Source organism: Monomorium pharaonis, chromosome 5 (assembly GCF_013373865.1).
Source record: "Monomorium pharaonis isolate MP-MQ-018 chromosome 5, ASM1337386v2, whole genome shotgun sequence".
NCBI classification, from domain to species: domain Eukaryota; kingdom Metazoa; phylum Arthropoda; class Insecta; order Hymenoptera; family Formicidae; genus Monomorium; species Monomorium pharaonis.
This window is the reverse complement of record NC_050471.1, coordinates 16,622,522-16,640,635: the sequence shown is the minus strand read 5'-3', so window position 1 is coordinate 16,640,635 and position 18,114 is coordinate 16,622,522. Positions and strand designations below refer to the sequence as shown.

The window sequence follows — 18,114 nt, the reverse complement described above, 5'->3', positions numbered from 1 at the left end:
TATTAATAATTATATTTTTGTGTATTAATAATTATATTTAATAATACTTGAGGAGAGCTCACTATTCACCGAATTTAAAACTTAACAATATTGTGTTTTTGTGCGTCAAGAACACGAATCTGGCAGAAAAAGGCGTCGCTCTGCCCCGTGAAACGAAATATTAATCGTTAAAGTTTACTATTTGATAGGAAATCTGTCATACCGACGAAATGTAATGACTTGACATGCGCAGACACACACACACACACACACACACACACACAGAAGGAGGGGGGGTGCAAGGGGGGCCTTGACACATGTCTTGCAATGTTTCTGATTTTGAGTTTAAATAAAACAAAAAATTCACGTTGGAATTCACAAAGGGTTGTGCAGAAAACGCGTGGGCGGGGGAGGGCCGGAGCCCTGCACTTACTTCCCGTAATTTTTTCTAACCTAACCCAAACATTTCAAAGTTGCTATTTGGTTAATGCGAAAACATTGGAAATGAACAGCGTGGAAAGTTGCAAACCTATGTGGTACTGTACAAGCGTAGACGTCGTTTATTTAACGTTTTATAAATACGATATATGATATCAGTGCTTACGTAAAGTAAACGACGTCCACGCTTGTACAGTACCACATAGGTTTGCGACTTTCCACGCTGTTCGTTTTCAATGTTTTTGCATTAACCAAATAGCTACTTTAAAATGTTTGGGTTAGGTTATGAAAAATTAGGGGGCGGGAGCGCAGGGAGAGGGGCGGATCCCCTCCCCCGCCCTCGCGGATCCTTTTTTGCATCTCCCCGTGTGTGTGTGTGTGTGTGTGTGTGTGTGTGTGTGTGTGTGTGTGTGTGTGCGTGTGTGTGTGTCTGCGCATGCTCAAGTCATTACATTTCGTCGGTATAACAGGTTTCATAATTTTGTTAAATAGTGAAGTTTAACGATTAATATCACATCTTGCGGCGCAGAACAACGCTTTTTTTGCCAGATTCATGTTCTACGCACAAAAACACATAATATTGTTAAGTTTTAACAAATTCGGTGAACAGTGAGCTTTCCTTAAGTATTACCATATTTTTTAAATAAATACTATTTTTTTTACTATTGTGTTTGAACTGCATTAATTTTTTACTATAAATTTACATTACAAAATAAATATATTTTTTGAACAGAATAAAAAAACTGAATAGATTCTTAAAGTACAACTCTTCCCCTTTTCATTAATCATAATTTTAATTACTTTATTTGTTTTTTTTTTTTAATAAATACGGACGTTTGAAAAAAGGCAAATTTTTACAAAATTTTTTGTTTTTTATTTTTTTCAAAAAATCTTTTTTTTTAATATCTTCGACTTTTCAGCCAAGACCATCATAATTCTGAGATTTTTTCTTTCGATTAAAAAAAAAAGTTAAAATTGATTAAATACATTTGGAGATATAAGTCAAAGAAATTTTGGGGTTAGCGTAACTCCTGTGTGTAGGAATCGGGAGAAAAATAAGTTGTGTAGGCAGAGGTTTAAGTCAAAATTGTGAAGGTCATTTAGAGATCAATTTGCAAAATTTAATAAAATGTTTTTTAACTGATGTCGGATATCTGCCTATGCGGTCTAATTACTCGTAACTTCAAATGGACCTTTAAGGAATAATTTACAAGATTATGTAGAGGTCAAAAAGACATTTTCAGAAAAATTTAAGATGATCGTTTTTTTGCCTCTGTCTGTTGGGGTGCTTGATTAGCGTGAGTTCCCTCGCCTCTCACATCTCGGGGTGCTTGATTAGCGTAAGTCCCCTTGCTTCTCACGATAAAGTCTTGACTTTTACTCACATTCCATTTTATCTCTGCTTGGAGATCGTTATACATATATTGCATATTTTTGGATTTGGCACTTTTAAATCATGATATTGACCATATCCGAGGTACCAAATTACAGTCATTATATGGCTACAACAGCCTACTGTGCGTGAATCACTCTCGCATGTGCAATAGTATTTTATTATCGATTCTCGATCCCTTTTCTCCTTATCTATCAGGACGAAAATATGGTGAAACGCGCGCATATTTGTTGTCTTTTATGTTTGTTTGACGCTTGACCTACAAGAGTAAAGAATAGGGGCAATCTCTGTAAGAGTGTTTTTTTGTATAAATACGCTGGACAGCCCCGAAAGCACGCTTATACGTTTAATGAAAAAAATTACAGAATACTACTTTTGTTAAAAATTTTTCGTAGCTTAATAACAATTATGTAATCTGTAAAGTGTCTCGGTGAAAAAGTTACCACTACTAAAACCATTTAAAAAATTATAGTAAATACCGCAGCATTTTAGAAATCGGTGGTATTTATATTTGAAATATTGTTATAAAGTTTTTGGATTTATAAAATACAAGGCAAGATAAAACCGTGTTGACATAAGATAACGTTAATAAAATACTCTCGTATATACATGTACTCGTTCAGAGACCGCAGAGATAGGTATCCGACATCAGTTTGTGACGAACGTCACTAACAAGGGGACTTTACGGGTCATGGGTCATCGATTTTTTTCATACTTATAGGATTCAAAGATCAGTACCCGGACATCAATTTCCCAAAGCAGTACGATGCGCTTCTTGAAAATACTCGAGAAAATCGATTTTAAAGATTTCCGATATTTTTAAGTACAGAAAATTTTGACCTATCGTCAGAGCCGCTCGTAGCCGAGCGCACAGAGCTCTAGTTTAGTAAGCGCGAAGTTGCTGGTTCGATTCTTGCTCTAGCCCCAATTTTTTTTAAATAAGTTAATGGAGTTTTTTTAAAATCCTATATCTTAACATTTATCAAATTGAAACGCTAATTAATTATTAAATATTTATTTGTTATTTTTGAAATAAAAATTAACATCTTTATTTTTAATTGCCACTTGTTTGAAAATGCGAATATTTATAATAAATTAAAATTTGGTACAAAAATGGAAAACGTTTTATTGTTAAATGCAAAAATAATATGTACAAATAATATTCAGTTATTTTATCACTTACATTTTACGCTGTATCTTTAACACGTTAGTCGGAGTTTACAAGTCGAGTTTATTGTAAGTCGATCCTGGTCGATCCCCATTCTTTCGCATCTAGTCGTGAACAAAGAACAGCCTTGCAAAAAGTGGGAGAAGTAAGGGTTCCGAGAGAGCAGATGCTGTGCTATTCGTACTTTACCGTTAATTAAAAATAAAGATGTTGATTCTTATTTAAAAAACGATTCCTATTTAAATAACGAATAAATATTTAATAATTAATTAGCATTGTGTGCAATGCAATTAAGTGCCTCAAATAAACGTGTAAAAAATATGCCTAATTAACAATAAAATGATTTTTAAAATGTTAACGCTATCAAAATGGGGTAAAATGCATTAAAAGGTGCGATTTTTCTTTAAATTAAAAAAAAAGAACATTGTCCTAAATTACTCAGAAGCCGAGATAATTTTTTTCTTTGAAAAATCACTGTTGCTGCAGTTATGAATATTAAGAGCTGAAATTATGACAGCGTCTTATCAAATAGTTAAAGTAGCCTTTCCCAAAAGTTCGAAGCGATTCATGAAGATTAACCAGTAAGGATGTTAACAAAAGCATTATCACTCGAGAGCGGCAGCCGAAGGCGCGCGCGCGCGCGCGCACGTTGTCTGCTAGCGCGTGGCCAGGCGAGCGCGTACAAAATTAATCTGGCGCGTTCAAATTACTTCAATCGTTAATATCTCGGGAACTAAGCGTCCTAGAAAGATGAACGGCTATCTCGACGAGACAAGATTAATGAGCTGAACTATTTTCTTATATCTTCTCAAATAAATGTTCTAATTAATTTTTATCTTTTTTAATTATTTATTTCACGCGTTAAATACGTATAAATAATTTATTTACCTATGCAGCGTGTGCATATGCTGTTTGTTATTATAACTTAATTTTTTATTACTTTTATTGCAAGGAATCTACGCTTTTTATTTTTTTTTTGCATAATTTAGTACTATTAACGAACATTTATATTTAAAAAACTAATGTTATATTACTAATATTTAATTGTAGGTTAAGGTTAATTTAATAATAACATAAATGCAAAAATTATACTAAATTATGCAAAAAAATAAACGTACATATTTCTTGCAATAAATGTAATAATCAGATTAAATTATAATAACAAAGAGCATATGCACATGCCGCATAGGTAAATAAATTATTTATACGTATTTAATGCGTGAAATAAATAATTAATTAAAAAAAGATAAAAATGAATTAGAACGTTTATTTGAGAAGATATAAGAAAATAGTTTAGCTTATTAATTTTATCTCGTCTCGTATCTTATAATAATTAATGTTTTATAATCATTATAAAAACAAAAAAATAAAAAACAATGAAAAAAATTTTAACAAAGGTTAAAAAAATGGAAACAACAACCACTACGTCCTCGTGTCTCTGGGTTCGTCTGAGTGTGGTATTCGTGACGATATTTGATATTTTGCCACGCCATATTGAATCTGCCATTTTGAATTTCGGCATCTTGATATTGAAACATTATTAGCGATCTCAAAAACTATTGGATAAGTATTTAACCAGAAGCTGGTTTGACTGAAAATTGTTCCATACCACAGACTCGACTTGTCTCCGGATAGACGCAATTTTCAATCAATTTGACAGATTTTCGACACTTTCCACAGGTCTCCAGAAAAAAGACTGTCATTTCCACTTCTTATACGACTCATAGATATCCTAGGAACTTAAATTTTAGGTTCCTTTTGTCCTCGGAAAATCGACCTTTTTTAACATCCTCCTTTGAAACAATTTCTCTTAATTTTAATTTTAATAAGACTAAATAAAACTTGAAAATTAGGAAGAACAGATTTTGATTATTAAATGATATTTTTAATAATAATAGTTACATTTTGATTCTGGTGCGTACAACGTCCAATATTTTCTACTTCCTTTATAGACTTTCTGTTTAGAGATTTTTTATTTTTGTTTACAACATTTTTGTTTTCTGTCCTTGTTTACAAGCTGACAGAAATTGTACTATAAGTTAAAAAATGTTGTATTTTTATTATTATGTGTTCACTTTTTATTCCTAATTTGCATAAAACAGTTTTGATGTATCTGGATTAATTTTGTAATGGTTTTTTTTTAAACAATGTCTGTATCAGCTTTAGATACACTTAAGAATTGTGTTTCCTCTCTATAGATTAACTTTGTTTTTCTATGCACATTTAAGTAGTCCAAACATAAATTGATCCATTGACTGAATAACATGTATTGAGTTAGGGTATAATGCAATTAATTCTATACCATTTTTAAAACAAAATTGTGAAAGAGGCTGTGTAATGTGTGAGACATGTTCATCAGTAAATAGCACTACAGGAAGTTTTTTTTTTCAAGTAGCTATTTATGAAATACATTTGCTATGTATTCACAAAATTTTTTTGATGTCATCCAGCTCTTGTCAGATTTGCTATAGCCCGTTATTTTTTATTGAAAAAAATAGAAAAAGTTACTATATATTAAAAATTTTAAGACATCCACATGTACGAAACATTCCATACATGTGGATGCGAATGTGAAAAGGATTTTAGTGACCAAAAACAACTTTTCGAAAAAAACGTTTTTAAAGTTTTTGAACACGAGCATGTACCCCTTCACGTAGAACCTGTAGAAATAAATTTGTCCAATTTACGAATAACATGCTTTACTTTGATAGTTTATAACGACTCAAAATTGTAAAGAAATTTTATTTTGTACACAAACACGTACACTATTTGTAGTATCTAATATTGTACAAAAAAATTAAAAAAATCAAATTTCGCAATATTTACGTATTTCACATATGTAGCACACCCCCAAGCCTTGGAACCATCCGCTTTGATCACATATCCTGGGCCAACTGACATTGCGTGAGTAATGGTTGCTGTGATATTTAAGAGGATGTTTCAAAATACCAGTAAATGTTGACACAAGTATCATCTTTGACTATTTACTTAGCTAAAACTAAGTCTAAAAGTGGGATTAATCAAATATTTTGATTATTATGTTAAAAATGTTTATTTAAAAAATTTGTAGATTCAAAGAATATAAAAAACTTTTACGCTTTAAAATGTACTCTTTTTATCATATGTTCAGTGACTTATATGTGCAACATTTTTTAAGATTTGTGTCTAGTACTTGTTGAAAAATCGTATTTTTTCGGGGTGGGACTTACGCATACCCTCGCAGTTAGTCGCGACGGTTATGTAGGACTCGCCACCCGTACAGGGGGGAACTAGCTCTCCAGCTTGCGTGTGCAGTGCCCGGAATATCCACTAAATACACCCTGGGTGTTTATTGTAGGCTATGTTGGAGGCGTCCTGGGAATCGACTTCGTCATTATTTCCAGGACGCCTTCAGCTCTATGCGCCTGATGGTATTGGCACTTTGTTTCTTGTAAACCGGGGAGAGGAAGCGGTGATGCTTCTCTTAGTTTTTTGATTCGCTTTAATATGCGGAGCTCCGCTTTTGTTGCTGTTACATTGTAGCGAAGCTGGGACACCCGCAGCCTCCTTTGGCGGATCCCTATGAATTCTATCCTGGGGGAAGGTAAGGGGGACTTATCTGGGAGCGCCTAGTTAGGTGGAAGAAAGGGGGGCAGATGCGGATGACAGAGGGATCTGTAAGACCCCGCCCCCACTAAACGGGAGGGGATTACTATTTATCCTCTGTGCTTGGGCAGGCCATGAAGCTCCCCCGCCGGGGTAGTTGCTTATGGGGGGGGGGGGAACAATCTGATTTCGTGCCCGCCCCCCTCCCGGTATAGGCGCAGAGGGGAAATTGTTATTTTGTTCCTCTACGTTCTCAGCACTGCTTGTTCATAAGGGTGAGATCTTTTGTCGAGAGCTCCCCCTTATTGGAGAATTTGGTCGTGGAGAACAGAGAGGGAAGAACTAATCTCGCCTCTCCTTGTCGCTTCCCCTCCTCTCGCGGGAGGGGGGCGCTGTTGTGCTCTGACGCCCGCTGTCTTTCTCCGATGGGGAGCAAAAGAGAAGCAATTTGTGATCTCTTCTTAATTTTCTTTGTTTTTTGTCTCCCCTTACCCGAGGAGAGAGCAGAGACTAAGCGGGGGGATTTAGGAGAACTTGTTCCCTGACCCGATGGTAGATTCCCTTCTCGCCCCATTATTATGCTCTTTGATGCGTCAGCTGGCGGCGAAGGCACGGCCTTCGCCGCGGTACCCGCCCATTAACCTTTCTTCTTGACATTACTTTACCGCAGAAGGAGAGCACCGCTTTCCATAATCTTTTACCTCCTTTTGAAGTGTAAGTAAAAGTGGTTTTTTTTGTTAATTAGTTATTATTTATCTATACAGTACTTAAATATATTGCAATTTATATATAAAAGTATAAATTAACTATATAGGAGAGCGACGTGACGCTTTATCACAGCATTACAAATAAAAAAATTATTTTGTAATAAAATATTTTGTAATAAATATATTTTGTACTAAACAATTTTATAATTATATTTTTTAAATAAAATTACCATTTTTTTACTATTACATGTATTTAGTCTACATTTATTTTTTACTAAATTTATATTACCAAATAAATATATTTTTTGAATACAATTGAAAAAGTGATCATAGATTCTTAAAGTATAATTCTTCAGCTTTTTATTGATATCCGACTTAATTACTTTATCCGTTTAAAAAAATATACAAGCGTTTGAAAATTAACTTTACAAACATTTTTTATTGTTTTTTCACTTTTTATCAAATAATATTTTTTTCTTTTTACTTATGATATTTTAACAATTACCATCAATTCTGAGATTTTTTTTTTTGATTAAAAAAACAGTTAAAATTGATTAAAAACATTTAGCGATATGAGTCAACGAAATTTGTGGCGTAACCCATGTGTGTAGAAATTGGGCAAAAAATATAGCGTGTAAGCAAAGGATTAACACTGATTGAATTTATTGATTTTTGTGCAAACGCCACTTCAGAAATAATTTTTTAAACTTAATTTTATTGCTTAAATTTTTTAAACATAATTTTATTTTTGATATGAAAAATTTTGATATATACACACATTTGTGCCTGCAAAGATAAAATTATCTCTATTTTTATATTACGCATCACGGCACTATTTTAATTCTCACAATACCATACACATGCCTACATATGTTACTTTTGTTATATATCTATTTATATTGTGTAATATGTTGCGTATTATTTCATTAAGATTAATCCGTATTTTTATGTTCTAATACAAGAATATATGCAAAAAAGGCAGTTATTGAATATGGCGCGACTAAAGAAATAAACGCAACATTACTTTTAACGTAACCATGACTCTCAAAAATCGATTTTTGTAAAATAATTTTAATTTGGCAGTACAAATGTATGAAATTTTAATAAAACAATTTTTCCCCCAAAAGAACAAAAAATCTATTTTTTTTACAAAAGTAATTATGGCTATGTTCCGAAATTCATTGTCAGTACTGAAAATCTATAGTTTATGTAACGTGTACTATAGATTTTCAGTACTGGCAGTAAATTTCGGAACGCAGCCTTTAGAAAGAAAATGCGCCAATTATGAAAATTGATGTTTATACGAACTAAAACATCTACTTTTACAAATAATTATTTGTACAAATATTACAAATAAATATTTTACTAAAAACATGGCACCGCTAAACCGAATAATTAGCTAGCTCTCTTTTTCTTTTTTGTGTGTGTGCGTGCGTGTGTGCGTATTCTCACACTTACATATTTACACTCACATTCACACATTCACACGCTTACACTCATACACGCATTTATAAACTCGCATTCACACACACACACACACACACACACACACGCGCGCGCGCGCGCGCATATTAAAATTCTTTTTCTTTTTTCTTTTTCCCATTTCTGTCTCACTCATTGTTAATTACCTGAATTATACTTGCTCTAAATTAAAATATCTGATTATTTGAAAGAAATATTAAAACAATTTTGTAGAAATAATGAACAAAATTATATGAAGTTTACAAAAAATGTTTGCATATTAATTTAAAAAACAATTTTAACACTTTATTATAAAAAGCGTAACTGTACTTATTGATATTTAAGCAGTTAGGAACACATGAAGTAAATCAAAATTAATTATGATTCGGAAGATATGAATCATTATACTTTTTAACGATGCAATAATTTTATTTTCTAAATTTTAATAATTTTTGTTGAAAATTAGACATAGATAGATAGATATTTACTGCGTCCCCTCGGGGTTTGTAGTCTTCTCAAAATATACATCATACATCGATAGTTACAATCAAATATACAACCATTGTTAATGAATAAGATCTGGTAAGTATAGCACAATGCATTTATTCCACAAACATTATTTTGTAACATATCTTGCGACAAAAACTTTATGCGCACATATACACATGGCGCTCGCGCTTTTCTTCCCGGTCGCTATCCGATCCCGTCGGCGCGCAGCCGCAATCTCCGCAACACCTACATTACAAGCCACGCGTTGACGCGCGCTATACGAATATTCTCTAGATATTCAATATCTTTAAATAACCAAAACAATACAAGTCTGATTCTTAACAACCATCTCTTACAAAATATTCTACTTCTTATCCTACCGCTCTGACCATTGTGCGACCTCACAACTGCTTACTCCCTCTCCTTCTCGATCCTTCTAAATCCCTTTAACCCTCTCTCTCGCCCTCTACTATCCTTCTAACCCATTACCCTTGTTCCCTTTCTTCACTCGCACTTTCTCTTTCCACTCTCTTTTCACCTAGTCTCAATTCCACTTATGCTTTTCCACCCAAATCTCTTTATTGTTACTTTGTTCTTTCGCCCTTCCTCCTCGCCGTCTCCACTATTCTTCCTCTCTTCTTTCTCTCTTTCATGGATAAGTCTTTGTCCACTCCAACGCCCCATCTCAATCTTATCTCCATCCCCCTTGCTAATACCTCGCTCCTGTCCTCCAGTTTGTCAAATTCTGTTATGCTAACCCATCTCCCATCTTCTCCCCTTCTTTCCTCTACCTCCCTTAACGCTACCTTCCTCCCCAATTCCTTATAATTCCCCTCATGTAATCTTCTCTCTCCTCCCGATTATCCTCCTCTACCTCTCTCCCTCTTCAGAGATAGTGCCTCTTCAGAGATAGTGCTCTACCTCTCCCTCTTTTTCTTTTTTGCCTCTTCTCTTTTTTTGCACCATCTTCTCACTCTCTCCTTCCGCTCCATCCTTTTCTTATCCAACTTCTTTGCTTCTAATTGCTTCTCCTCTCTTTGTCTCTTCTTTATCTCTTTGTTTTTTCTTGAGCTTCTCTTGCTCTCCGTTTCATCCTCCCTTCCATCGTCCTCATCCATCTCTACCACAGCATCCCTTGCTTCCTTCAACGCTTTACCTGCTCTCCTCTCATTCGTCATTTCCTTCTCCTCGCTCGTCCTCTCGTAAATCCCTCTCATTTTTACCTCATTCACTCTTTCAGTAGCCGTCATCTCTCTCTTTCTTCCTTTTCTTCTACGCCTCTTCTATCACTCGTTAGCCTTGTTTCTCTCTTCGTCTCTCTTTCTCCACTTTCCTTTACTGTCCTCTTCGCGGCCACCTTTTTTTTCTCTTTTCCTTTCTTTTACCACTGATATTCTCTTTTGACGCTCTCCTTTGGCTCCTTGTCATCACTCCTCCTCCTTTCTCTTTCTCTTTGCTCACATCTCTCTGTAACCCTCTCATTAATTCTACTATCACCTCCATACATCTTTGCATTTTCTTCTCTCTTCTTGGCGGACCACGTGCTTGAAAACGCAAGCGTTTCCAAACTCGCTACCACCGTTTCCTCTTAGTTTTGCTAATCCGAATCTGCGCTCCTCATTCCACTGCGTACACCACTCTTCTGCCGTCCAGCGCCATCTGCCATTGTCTCTTCTATTTTTCTATCACTTTGCCTATGCCTCCGTGCTTCTGCTCCATTCTTTCTCTTTACCACTCTCCCACCTATCTTCTCTTCGGCTTCTTTCACCCTGCTCTTCTCCCGGCCATTGCTCCAATTTTTGCTCGCTTATCGTTCTTTCTCCGTATCTTCTCACCTCCACTACTTCTCCTCCACCTCCCGACTTATTTCTTTAATTACATTTATTCACCACCACACTCTTTCTATGATTGACTACTTCCCAGCTCTTCTTCACATCTTTATCCTCCATTTCCTCATCTCACTTCAGGAGCATCTCGAACGAGCATACCTCATTCTGCGGCGCCATTTTCTACCCCCTATTGAAAATTAGACATTTATTATATATTTACAAATAGATGTGTAAAAACAGAAGATTATGTATATAGCATTTTTTTTAATTTCTAAAAATAAATTCTTTGAATTTTTTTTCAACATTCAACATTTACAATATTGTACTTTAATGTTTTTAATTGTTTATTCAACATTTGTGTGCTGTTTAAAATAATTTAAAACAGATTATTAGCTCGGAAAGCAAAATAAAAGGTTCTGAATCGAATTCTCTAATAAAATTGAAAAATATTAGATGTACAAATAAGTTTCCGCCGTTTGACAAAAGTTGGCGCCATCAGTAAGTTATGGTTAAAATTGTCAGATGTAAAACGCCATTATCGTAAGGTTGGACATCTGTCAACAACATAACCTTGAAATATTAGTGAATTTTTATTAGTATAATATATTCTTTTGTGTGCGAAAATGTCGAGTTTTGAGCCGTATAAGTATCATTTGCGGGAACTTTTGATTGGGAGCGTCCCAGATGCGCACAGTAATAAACGGACACAGCAAGCTGAGTGAAACGGACACAGTAACAAACGGACACAGACCAAACGGATACAGTAATAAACGGACACAGTAACAAACGGACACAGACCAAATGCGCACAGAGCGAAACGGACACAGTGCGAAACGGACACAGTAACAAACGGATACAGACCAAATGCGCACAGAGCGAAACGGACACAGACCAAATGCGCACGGACCAAATGCACACGGACCAAATGCAATCCATGTACATTGCAAGCAGAGTAAAGTCCACATAGGTTAGCGACTTGGACGGGGTGGGTGCGGGAGGGGGGCCGAAGGCCCCGCTTGCACCCCCCGTGTGTGTGTGTGTGTGTGTGTGTGTGTGTGTGTGTGTGTGTGTGTGTGTGTGTGTGTGTGTGTGTGTGTGTGTGTGTGTGCGTGCAAAGCATTCACTGCATCACATGGGTTTGCGACTTTCCGTGTATGCATTTGGTCTGTGCGCATGTGCAGTGTGCGCATTTGGTCTGTGTCCGTTTCGCACTGTGTCCGTTTATTACTGTGTCCGTTTGGTCTGTGTCTGTTTGTAACTGTGTCCGTTTCACTCAGCTTGCTGTGTCCGTTTATTACTGTGCGCATCTGGGACTCACTCTTTTGATTTACTTCTTCAATTTGAAGAAATCTGCAGCTAAGGCGCATCGATTGCTTGTAGAAGCATATGGTGAGGCTGCCTTAAGTGAGAGAAGTTGTCGTGAGTGGTTTTAAAAGTTTAAGAACGGTGAATTTGACATCGAAGACAAAGAATGTAGCGGAAGGCCGAAAGTGTACAAAGACGCGGAATTGAAAACATTATTGGATCAAGATTTGTGCCAAACGCAAGAAGAACTTGCATTTACATTAGGGATGACTCAATAAAACATAAGGTTTTGTTCTTTCACAATAAATGCTCGATTTTTGATAAAAAACGGCGGAAACTTATTTGTACACCTAATATGAAATATACTTACGTTACACAATGTTTAAAGGCTTGTCAGTCAGTTCTAGTCAGAATTCGTTTAGTGTGTGATTAGCGCTTGCTTGGTTGTAATATACTTCATAATGGTCTTTAACGTAATGTATTTATTTACTGCGTCCCCTCAGGGTTTGTAGACTCAACATTAAGTCATACATCTCATTTCATAAAACATTATTCAATAACCCCCTACGCGCCCTGGCCATTTTGCGATCCTTACATACTTCTTCTCCCTCCCCTTTTCGATCCTTCTAATCCTCAGAAAGCCGTTTCTCTTTTCTCCCGGATTCCCTCTCTTTCCTTTTCTTCTCTCCCATCCCTCTTCTCCTTCCGTTTTTCTTGCACTTCCTTTATCGTCTCTTCTTGTCTTTCCCTCAATCCACCTTTCTCTCTTGCTCTTGTCTCTCTTCTTTCTGTCGTTCTTCTCTCTCCTTCCTTCCAGCCTCCGTCTATCCATCACCTGCTTACATATAAAATCACACAATCAGACATATTTCAAGTTTGACCATGCCATCTCCCCTCTACACTCCCTATTATCTCATGTCCATTCTTCCCATTCTCTTGCTCTCTATCCTTCTTAATTCCGCCACCCGCTCTCTCCCTGACCCCCCTCTCCTTCCATATTGTTATCCAGCGTCATCTCCCTTTCCTCCTCTGACCATCATCCACCTTCGCCATCTTCTGTGCCGTAATTCCGTCACTTGCCTTTACCGTTCCGCTCCTCCGCTTGTCCTCCTTGTTGCTCCCTTCCGTGCTTGGTGTGCTCACTGTCCCTCTCTCTTCCATTTTACCTTGTGCCTCTCTTTTCTTTCCATCTCCCTTCTGTTGCCTTTCTTACTCCTCTCCTCCTGATATTTTCTCCCTCTCTCCTTCCACTTCCCCTCTCCTCCAAATTTCCACCAGCTCCTCTTTTTATCTCCCTTAGTTCTTTGATTATCTCTTCCATCCTTCGTATTTCCTTCCTCATTAGCCACTCTTTTCTCTCTCTCTCTCTCTCTCTCTCTCTCTCTCTCTCTCTCTCTCTCTCTCTCTCACTTTCATTTTCATTTCTCTCCGCTACGTCACACTTTCTTGGCGGACCATGCGCTTGGAAACGCAAGCGTTTCCAAACCCGCTACCACCGTTCACATCTCTTACTGTCCACCTCTTATCTCTATCGACCAATCTTCTACCTCCTTCTTTCCATTTCATCAATTTTTTCCGTACATCATTCTTTCTACCAATCACGGCCTCTCGCCTCGTACATCGATGGATCGAATTATCGATCATCATGCCCTCTCTTGCCTCTTGCCACGCCATTTGCCGATTCCTGTGCACACTCTCTCCTTCTCCAGCGCCACTCTCCATCTATCACGTCGCTTGTCCGCTCAGCTTTCGCATCTGTTCTTTGCGCATTGTCCCCATCTCCAAAATCCGCTATCTCATTCACTGGTCACCTGCTCCGATATTCAAACACCTCTCCTGTCTCTCCACCATCTACCCTGCCCTTTCCTCCAATGTCCCAGCAACTGTTCCACTTCCTTGTTCTCCTCCACTCACTCTCACTTCCTCTTTCACATCTTTTACACTTTTTTACTATAAACTACCGAGAGCACTCCTCCTGCACATCCATCACCTTCCGCCATTACCCCCTCTCTTATAATGGTTTTTATATATAAATATTTTTTTACAGAATATAAAGTCAACAGTCCTATTACAAAGAAAATTAAAGTCATGGAAGATTTTATAGAAAGACACGAAGCATTTTCTTCATTATTCACAATGGCAAATTTTGAAGCAGGATTGTTTTTTGACATCGACATATGTGAATTGTACAATGATGATGAATTTATAGAGCAATGGCCAAATTTTAGAGATGAATTATATGAGAATCCAACAAACACGTTGAATTGTATAAAACTTAGCATTCATCAGGTATTATTATTATTACATATTATTTTTAAACTAAGGAATGAATAGTTACATATGTGTGCGTGCACTTCCACACGCAATGTATACGTTATGCGTAATACATACATAATATATACACAATTATACGTAATACATATGCATATACACACAATGTCAGCAGGTGCACATTGTTATTTTTTTATTACTAATGCAATTATTTTTGTAAATTTATTTAATTCTTCGAGGCATTTATATGTTTTTGTTTAAAATTTTTGTAATTCCTAATTAAAATTTTTAAACTGTAATTAATATTTAGAGGTGAAAAGAGTAAATATTATATATTTTATATATTATATAATTTATATATTTTATAAATATTTTTATTTTTTATAAATGTAAATTCTTAGTATATCTTATAAATTGTCTGTCTATTGTGACTTGTTCCAGCATTAATACTTTTACCTTACAAATTTTTTGACTTTTGAATCTGAATTCCTTTCTTCAAACGTATATTGCAGCGATTGAAAAAGAATCAAGTTCTATGCATTACATATAAATATATATATAGTTGAAAAATTTTGGGTATTGCTTACCTAATGCTCCAGAATCTTAAAGCAGATTTAGTATGCCTCTTGAGGATTATTACTATGTATTACATGTATTATTAGATATTATTGTTGTGTTATATTTTTATATCATTGTTATGATTGACAATAGTTATCCGTAATCGCAACGCCATCGATGCATATATTTTGAATTATTACTTGAACCCAATTTTGATTACATCTTGAAACGGGAGTTGATCCTCTCGGTTCTTTATGAGCATAAGACTATTGTAATATTACATTTTGAGATTACTATAATGTTATATTACAATGTTGTATTGAGAGTGTACATTTTAATGTTGTTAAAATCTTGCAACAATATTGCAGTAACATTTTGCAATGTTTTCACAATAAAGTAATTCTGCAATAAAATATTTCTGCTATCTTTTTATGTTATATGGATTATGTATATGTATACAGGATGTTTTCTAAACTGGTGTGAGATTTTTTAATAACAAATTCTTTGTAACATTTGGAGAAGAATAGTTTAATGTTGAGGCTATAATAATTTTTAAATAGAAAGAGTTTAAAGATCACGAATGACAGGGCTAGAATTTTATGCGCTTAGGGGTGATAGTAATAAAAGTGCTTTTAAATGCCTTGACAATAAAATTTTTGTTTAATAAATTATTGAACAAATATGCCATAAAAGTTTTATTAAGAAACTAATTGTTTATTTATTATGAATTTGTTATAAAAACAATTTAAAATGTTTTTATTAAAAATTTTATGTGTATATATTATGTATTGATATCAACATTTTTTTATTATGAAAAATATTGAAATAGAATTGAGCGGAAATCTATTGGAAAAATTTATTTGAATTTGATATTGTACACAATCAGTTTTAATGGTTTCTTTGCATAATTAGTAATATTTTTTCAGAAGGTTAACTGTCATGACATTTATTAAGTTAGAAGAAATTCAGAGATAAAAGAAAGGAATTACACAATAGAAGAAAATAATATGAAATAAATTGAAACAGGCGTACTGGTTTAAAATTTATTAAGATTAAAGAAATATTTTAATTATTTAATACATATGCTGTAGAGGTTTATTATATGAACCAAATAAATGTAATGATAGTTAATCTTCTGGAAAAATATCAGTAGAAGAGACACGGTATATTGTGTCTCGTGCCAAGTGAAGGAGCAGCGTGAGACCGCTCCGTGTATTATACGCGAGGAAGCGATTTGCGAGCACATGAGATTATCAGATCTCAATAATGACTGAACCGACTTCTAGCTAAGCTGAATCAAAAGCTTGGATTTGATTTGTATAAAAAAAGGCAATCCGATGCGGCAGTCCCATGGGGTCTCCACTTTCACCCATTCTCGCGGTCATTGTTATGGATGATCTCGTCGAAGGTCACTGCCTTAGTTCACATGATTTCGGCGTCTCAATTTTTTATAGATATGTTGACGACATTTTTGCAATAGTTCCGAAATCCAAGGTTAATAACATATTCAATGCACTTAATGATTACCACCCACGTCTACAGTTCACTTACGAAACTGAAATTAACAACTCGATTAATTTCTTAGATGTAACAATCATTAGGGACGGTAACACATTATTGATCAATTGGTATAAGAAACCTACGTTCTTTGGCCGTTATATTAATTATTTTTCTAACTATCCACACAAATATAAAGTAAACACCATACTTAATTTAGTGGATCATGCCTTGCTATTGTCTAGTCCAGTTTTACGACTCGAATATTAGCGCTGTCAAAGAGGTCCTCCTAAATAATTGTTATCCCACAAAAATGATTGATAAGCATATAAAGGAAAGATTGAAGAAACTTAGGCATCATAGTAACATACGTGAGTCCAATGATAAAAAAACAACCATTACCGACAACAAGACTTGCATAACTATCCCATATGCTAAGGGACTTAGCAATAGCATTGGTCGCACGTTGAGATTGTGGATTCAACATTCTATACACGGTTCCGAAAAGATTAGACTGCGTTATAAGAAGAAAAAAGAATAGTTTAAATTTCGATAAACAGACAGAAATTGTATAAAATTAATCGCTTGGATTGCAGTGCTACGTATATAGGACAAACAAAGAGACATTTTGAGACCCGAATAAAAGAGTACAAATCCGATATTAGGAAGCACGTTGACAATCAGTCTGTAGTAAGTGAACACCGTGTGTCTCAAGGTCACGAATTTGATTGGTTCAATCTGGAGACTTTACATAAAGAAAAGTATACACGTAAAAGAGAAATGGCAGAGATGTTCTTTATTAAGAAGTAGAACAACACAATAAATTTGCAAAGAGATACAGATCTTTTGACCGGGAGGTATGATAGAATAATAAGAACAATTTAGATACTCTGTACCTTTATTATAAGTTAGTCGTTGTTTGTCCGTTGCCAAGTGTTAACGTGCTTTTTAATAACGATTTGACTAATAACTATTGAATCTAACGAAATTGACAAATGAATTTGTACGACTGTATATCGCATACGACACGCAAAAAACATGTAAGATTGTAAACTCGGATTTTTTAACTTAGTGTAATGTTACCGTCTACATTGAACATTGTTAATTTATTCTCCAGATTGTCGGGCTTGTTTTAGACGCAATGCTTTAAGTGTGGATTTGTATTGAAATGCTTATTATTTGATAAGGACCAAAAACCATGGTCGAAACGTTGACGTAAGAAGTTTTTTAAATAAATTTAGCCATTTGTGTCAAACAAAAAAATTATCTTGGTTATTTATTTACTGGCGAAAAGAAGACTCACTGTTGTATAAAAACTTTTTATTTTTAATCTATGTGCCCTAGAAGTGAAGACTTTGTAACGCAATATTTGAATTGCAAATTTTGTATTTAAGATACGTCATCATCGTCTTTGTCCAGTACATGAATTCAACA

At 35.1% G+C, this 18,114-nt stretch overlaps 1 protein-coding gene across 7 annotated transcripts in view; it reads left to right on the top strand.

Annotated features, from left to right (window-relative positions):
* LOC105833494 (DNA helicase MCM8) overlaps positions 1 to 18,114 on the top strand; it is a 209,574-nt gene that overhangs the window by 13,000 nt on the left and 178,460 nt on the right. For 4 of the 7 annotated variants that reach the window (XM_036287742.1, XM_036287736.1, XM_036287737.1 and 1 more), the window contains one exon: positions 14,402 to 14,643. The exons of the other annotated variants lie outside the window; for them this stretch is intronic. In XM_036287742.1, the coding sequence (XP_036143635.1) occupies positions 14,402 to 14,643 (242 nt within the window). The remainder of the gene's footprint in view (positions 1 to 14,401; positions 14,644 to 18,114) is intronic. 7 annotated transcript variants of the gene reach the window in all.